We start from the raw sequence: 6,000 nt of genomic DNA, 5'->3' as shown, positions 1-6,000 counted from the left end.
ATGTTTTTTGAGAGGTGGATTACTTTCGCAAATATGAGTGTTATTTTAATCCCTTTAACCAAATAACCCAAATAAAATATGTTATACGAGGAATATGTATCAAATGTACCTTAAAAGAAAAATAAAATAAAATAAAAGGAATGAGAATTGAGAAAATAGAAATAACTATAGGATATATTAGTGGTTCATGTTCGGTTTTTAGGAAATACTAGAGAAAGAATTTTGTTTTTAAAGAAAATAGTTTTCTTATGTTTGATTTCATTATAGAAAATAAAAAGAAAATTAAATATAATTAAAATTAATTTAAAATGTATACATTTTAAATTTATTTAATCTTGCTATAATAAAAAGAAATAAGTAAAATGAATTTGAAGAAACATATATAAATAATTTATTAAATTTAAACTTTTTTTTATTCACTTTTTCTTTCCTTTTACTTTTCTTCTCTATTTTTTTTTCCTTTGCATTTTCCCTCTAATTTTTTGGGAACAAATATAGCTGAAAATTTTGAAAGAAAATGTAAAAGAAAGAAAATAAATAAAAAGTAAATAAAAAATAAAAAAGAATAAAAAAATAGATTTAAATCAATCTATTATATATATATATATATAAAGGTAAAATAATTTGATAACCGTGGATGTTCGGACAAGCTTACATTCACATTGACTAATCTCACGGGGCCCTGAAGTTAACGACCCGGGTAAACCTCCGATGGCCTTGAGGGGATTCGAATTGGTGATCATTGGGGAGTAAACCCAAAACTGGACTAACTGAGCTACCCCTTAGGGTTATAAAGGTAAAATAATTTGAAAACACATAAAATTTTAATTAATTTAATTAAATTTTATTTTTTATTTCCTATAATAAAATCAAGTATAAGAAAATTATTATTTTTTAATAACTTTTTTCTTTTCTTAGTATTTTTTTGGAAAAAAAAAGTAATAATAGAAGAAGGAAAGAAGAAAAGTGAATGTTTACTTAAAATAAAATAAAAATATTAGAGAAGAATATAGGATCTGAAAAATAAAAAATGTGAATGTTAAGAAAGAAAATAGAAAAGGGATTTAAATCTCAAAGTTTAAAAACCTGAGCTCTATTTTTCCAAGAATTTTCTTCTGCTTTGGGCCATATAAATTCCTGCCCATTTTTTCTTCCCCTTCCGATCTATACTTTATTCCGACAAATTCTCTTCAGGGAGTGACAAACCAAATACCCCTCCACAATGCTAAAGTTTCCCGCCAAGGCCAAGACCTCTTTCTATTTGATAACAGCCACCACCGGCTTTGCCGCTGCCTTTAACTTCCATTCTTTAAACCCTAATTTTCCCGCATTCTCCGATGATTCTCTTCTACTTTCTTCCACTTTCCCGGAAAAAATTAGGACAGGAATCAACGCCGTCTTTCGCTCCTCTCGTGCTGTCACCACAATCGCTCTCAATGTAGTTGACTACAAGTACTCTTTACATGGACTGCCCTTGAAATCTGAAGAGTACCGCCATACATTGTCGGAGGTTTGCCGCTTTTTCTTTCATTAGAACATGAATTTATGATTGAATTGAGATTCATTTCTCGATTTAGTCATTCGAAATGGTTGAAATGCTATGCTCTGTGATAAAAATTCGAGAAACTATTTGCACTTTAACTGAGATTTCTTTTTAATGAATTCTTATGACAAGAGAAGCATTCAAGGAAATATATATTTTCCTTTGCTTTTCCTTTCCACATTTTCTTAACATTTTCTTGCTTTCTAGGATTTTATATTTGAATCATTTCACATATTTATGAAGATCTTTGATGTAACCAAAACAAAATAATATCCATATTCACCTTGCTTGACCAAAGGACGAAAATCCTCTTGATGCTTGTTGCCTTTCTGGAACTATACATAGGTTAGTGACCATGAAAATCAAGATGAAGTAGCCACTAATACATTGTTCTTGCTTCACCAAAGGATGAAATTTGTTGGGAAGCTTGTTGTCTTTGTTAAATGTAGATACATTAGCAACCATAAAACACAGGGACAAGAAACCAATAATACAATCGTTTTGAATTTAAAAGGAAATTTTTTAAGTGCAATAATTTTTGCCTACGAGCATTACACTGGAGATCGTCCTTTAGTGAACGTTTTTAGGATATGCCTGCATTGTGTTGACACACTCTTGCTGAAATGCTGGAATTTTTAAAAAGAAAGGAAAAACATCTTTTAATTTTTTCGTTTGTTTTTATATATTAAAGAATAAGGGGCTTGTGTTTTGATTAGAAGGTCAGTACTAGAGTTCATTTTTTTTTTTACTTGCTGACTCCATTTTCAGTATCTGTTTGCATTTAATTATCAAAAAAAGAAAAAAAAGAGGTGAGAGGATCTTGTACTTCAATTCTTTTGTGTGGTCTATTATTATGGGTTGATCCTAAAAGTCTGTTGTCTATTGGCGGATGCTTAACTATCATATAAAGTTGATCCTGAATATGTAGCATTGATAGATTGATCCTTCTCTCTCACAAGTAGGTTTACATGTGTTTGGTAATAGATTGGAACTCAAGATTTAAAATTGCAGAGTTATTGAGGCATTTTTCTGTTGATATACATTTCACATAAGATCATCTCAAACCTTCATCCATGCCTGTGTTATCAGCATTAGGATTGATAATAATGCAATTGTCATCTTGTCTCAGTAGAGGTGATCAAAGGTGATAAATTTTGATACACTGAGGGTTGTTAATAAAATTAGTGATGGTTAAAATCTGTTGTTACTTATTCAATTGGAATATGTAATATTGTTTGTCTATTGCAATATTACTGTAATGGGGTGCTGGGATGTTTTCTGGGGAAACACATGGCTATAGAAAGGGAAAGTGGAAGACTACACTACAAGTTAAAAATCCTAATTCAAACAGATGGATGAAAAATCTATTAGTGGGAGAAAGGCAGACAAATTTATATCCCAAAGAACCAATGAGAAAAGAGCAAATTGTGCACTAATTGTTTAAAATATTTAAAAAAAGAATTGACAACAAAAGTCTTCAAATGTATTTTTCAGAATGTGCCCCTTGCATCTGATCATCTCAAGTTTTAAGCTTTGAAGACTATTTCTTGAGAACAATGCATATTGGGAAAAGTTGAGAAGCCTTGTAACCCAATCAACTTGGTTAATGATTTTGTCATACCAAAGAATGGGGAAAAAGTTTTAAGCTTTTCATCTTCTCTAACTTCCCTTTAATCAAAGGATGGGTTTTCCTCAGTTTGAGATAATGAGTGGATTGTCAAATCTAAATAGATTTTGGTGTTGTACCAATACTGCATCAAAATGGGTCATCCAATCTGTGTTGGGTTTGCCTGCTTCCTGCATTGCACTGAATCATCATTTACCAAGAAAGGCAAATTTTCAAGGAAGAAATGAAATGGAAGTTGGAGACTTTGATATTCTTTTATTATTGTCTGTTTTTTATTAAGAAAAAAGAGTTTGCATTTGATTAGCTTGATAAGAACTGGATTTAATATTTTTCTTCTACTGCAATTAGGATTTGGGGCTTTTGAGTGAGGAGGTGATGATGGATGTGGATGCTTGGCTTGAGGGAAGAGTGAGGCAATTGAGGGAAGTGTTTATAGATTGCTTATAGGGAAAGAATGACAAGGAGTTTTCTTTATTGTCTTTTAGTATTTTATCTACCTAGGTTTGAAAATAATTTTGTATTGGCTTTCAGGTCTTTGGCTTGGTGCAATCTTCTCTTCTAGGTTATAGGATTTCTTTGGGGTTACTTTCTATGAGGTTCTGTCAAAGGATTTGATTGAAGTTCTGGTAGAGCCTCTCCATTCTCTCGTCTATGAAGGAAGGCTTTTATTTATATAGAACAAGTTAAAGTAAATATTTCTTGAAGAAATTTGTTTACAATTGAGATGACCACTAGCTAACCAATGAACATCTCACATGTTTTGAGGTGGTTTGTGAATAACATTGAATATATGTTGCAATTTGATTTGTTCCTTGACTCCCCTTAGAAGATTGAAGCAAGGTGGTTGATTCAAGACATGCAACTAGTTCACTTGACACTCACTCCAACCACCAAGCCATCCCATCCTCAATTTCCAACTCCTTGCTCACTAGAATTGACATAGTCTAGAATATCTCAAGTCCTCAAACTCGAAATTGAATCTAAGTAGACATTAAATGTCAAGGCATGTAAGGTTATGGTAATTATTAATCAAATTTTGTACAAAATGCTAAGTGGGTGAGCCCTACTTCCTAATCTATCATGTTGCTTTGACCTGTCACCTTTTGTTTGGTTTGTGGCTATCATTGGGTAATGTGTCGCCTCATTATTTGGTTATCAACAAAATTTTAAAGAATCAATTGTAATTATAAACCAACCATGATTTTTGAAAAATCACTAATTGTAATCTTGAAAAATTTTAGTTAGTTAAAATAAAGGGTATTAATTTCTAAAATTTACTTTGAATCAAGATGTCCTAAAGATAGAAGAAAGCATCAATTGTAAAAACAAAGGTGAAACACATTTTCATTGGGTAAAAGTTAAGAATCAAGATCTAAAATTCTTGTGATTCAAGAAATCTAAGGATTTTATGTGTCTGTTTGGATAGAGATGTTGCTTTGTGGGGCCATTTTACATTTGTAGTCTTGGTTTAGTTGTACTCTTCTTTTGTTTTCCTTGTTGAATTTTTATATCCCTCTTTGAAGAGTAGACCATTCTCCTTTTTGTAACGTATCATTATTTTTCTGTGATATGTAGTTTGTTTCCAATCAGAGGGAGTGTGATGGTTTTTTATTCTAGAAATCAAGGGGATTTTGTGTGTTTGTTTGGGGCATTTTTACCATTTTGATTTATACTCTTGGCTTTGCTGAACTCTTTGTTTCTTTTCCTTTCTGTTGGATTTATATATCCCTCTCAGAGAATAGCGCATCCTTCTTCTCATACTGTATTATTTCTTTTCTATGAAATGAAGTGTTTGCTTCCAATGAGAGAGAGGGGGGGGAGAAGAAGGAGTCATTGTAGAGAGAGAGAAGAGGGGTTATTGTCAAAGAGAGGGAGGGAGAGATTGCTATAGAAGAAGAAGCACACATTTGTTGTTTGGGTTTGATGCATTATAATTTGGAAGGGAAGTGTCATGAAGACAGTGATAAATTTGAGATAATGGAGCGTTATTTATTTGCAGAAGAACTAAGAGGGAAATATATATTTTCATGTAGGCAGTAGTTTAAAGAACAATATCAGCAGCATTCAGATTCTTGTTTAACATTTGATCTTTGTTGGGGTTTAGGTTCATGTGCGCTCTGCGAAGAGAATTCTGAAATTATGTGAAGCCAATAAAGGCTTCTATGTGAAAGCTGGTCAATTTGTGGCAGCCTTGCGGCAGGTTCCAAACGAATACATATCAATTCTTTCCTCATTGCAGGATCAGGTGTTTATTATTCTTTTCACTTATTTAAATTTCAGTCTCTTCCAATCGATTTTACACGAACTAACTTGTTTTCACCCAATAATGTTTTATGCTAATCTTCTTGTTGCTAATACCTTAGGCAGTTCCTTGCAATTTCAAAGATATAAAGGAAGTACTAATTGGCAATCTTGGTCGGGATTTATCTGAGATGTAAGTTGTTTTTGTGAAGGAGTTTTAATTTTTGTCTCTTGATGATCATTTTTTTCCTTAATATTTCTAATTTTGATTATGTAAATACCACTTTGTCCCTCTTTGTGTCATTATCAATATTGTTTTTTTGTTTTGCTTCACATGGAAGGTTTTGGGTTTAAGCTCCATGCTACTTTCCTATGGAGAAGTTTATTGTTTTATAGTGTTTTCCCTTTCCAATTAAAGAAAATGTAATTACGTTTCCACTATTCTGTTGCACATGGAATTTATGCATAAGCTGGATAATTTGCTTGTTTTCAATCAAGAACAGTGGACATTTAGGATTATGAAATTTTAATTTCCATTTGTAATTGACTATTTTTGGTTTCTCTGGATGTAATAATCCTATTGTTTTAT

General features: G+C 31.9%; 1 protein-coding gene across 3 annotated transcripts in view; it reads left to right on the top strand.

Annotated features, from left to right (window-relative positions):
* The first annotated feature begins 1,131 nt into the window (after window positions 1–1,131).
* Window positions 1,132–6,000, top strand: part of LOC117912053 (aarF domain-containing protein kinase 1) — a 45,783-nt gene continuing 40,914 nt past the window's right edge. For all 3 annotated transcript variants that reach the window (XM_034826489.1, XM_034826490.1, XM_034826488.1), the window contains exons 1-3: window positions 1,132–1,510; window positions 5,275–5,415; window positions 5,534–5,604. In XM_034826489.1, the coding sequence (XP_034682380.1) occupies window positions 1,223–1,510; window positions 5,275–5,415; window positions 5,534–5,604 (500 nt within the window). In that variant the 5' untranslated portion in view covers window positions 1,132–1,222. The remainder of the gene's footprint in view (window positions 1,511–5,274; window positions 5,416–5,533; window positions 5,605–6,000) is intronic.

This window comes from Vitis riparia, chromosome 4 (assembly GCF_004353265.1).
Source record: "Vitis riparia cultivar Riparia Gloire de Montpellier isolate 1030 chromosome 4, EGFV_Vit.rip_1.0, whole genome shotgun sequence".
Taxonomy (NCBI): domain Eukaryota; kingdom Viridiplantae; phylum Streptophyta; class Magnoliopsida; order Vitales; family Vitaceae; genus Vitis; species Vitis riparia.
Note: the sequence above shows the minus strand (reverse complement) of the source record. Positions and strands in the feature narration are given on the sequence as shown.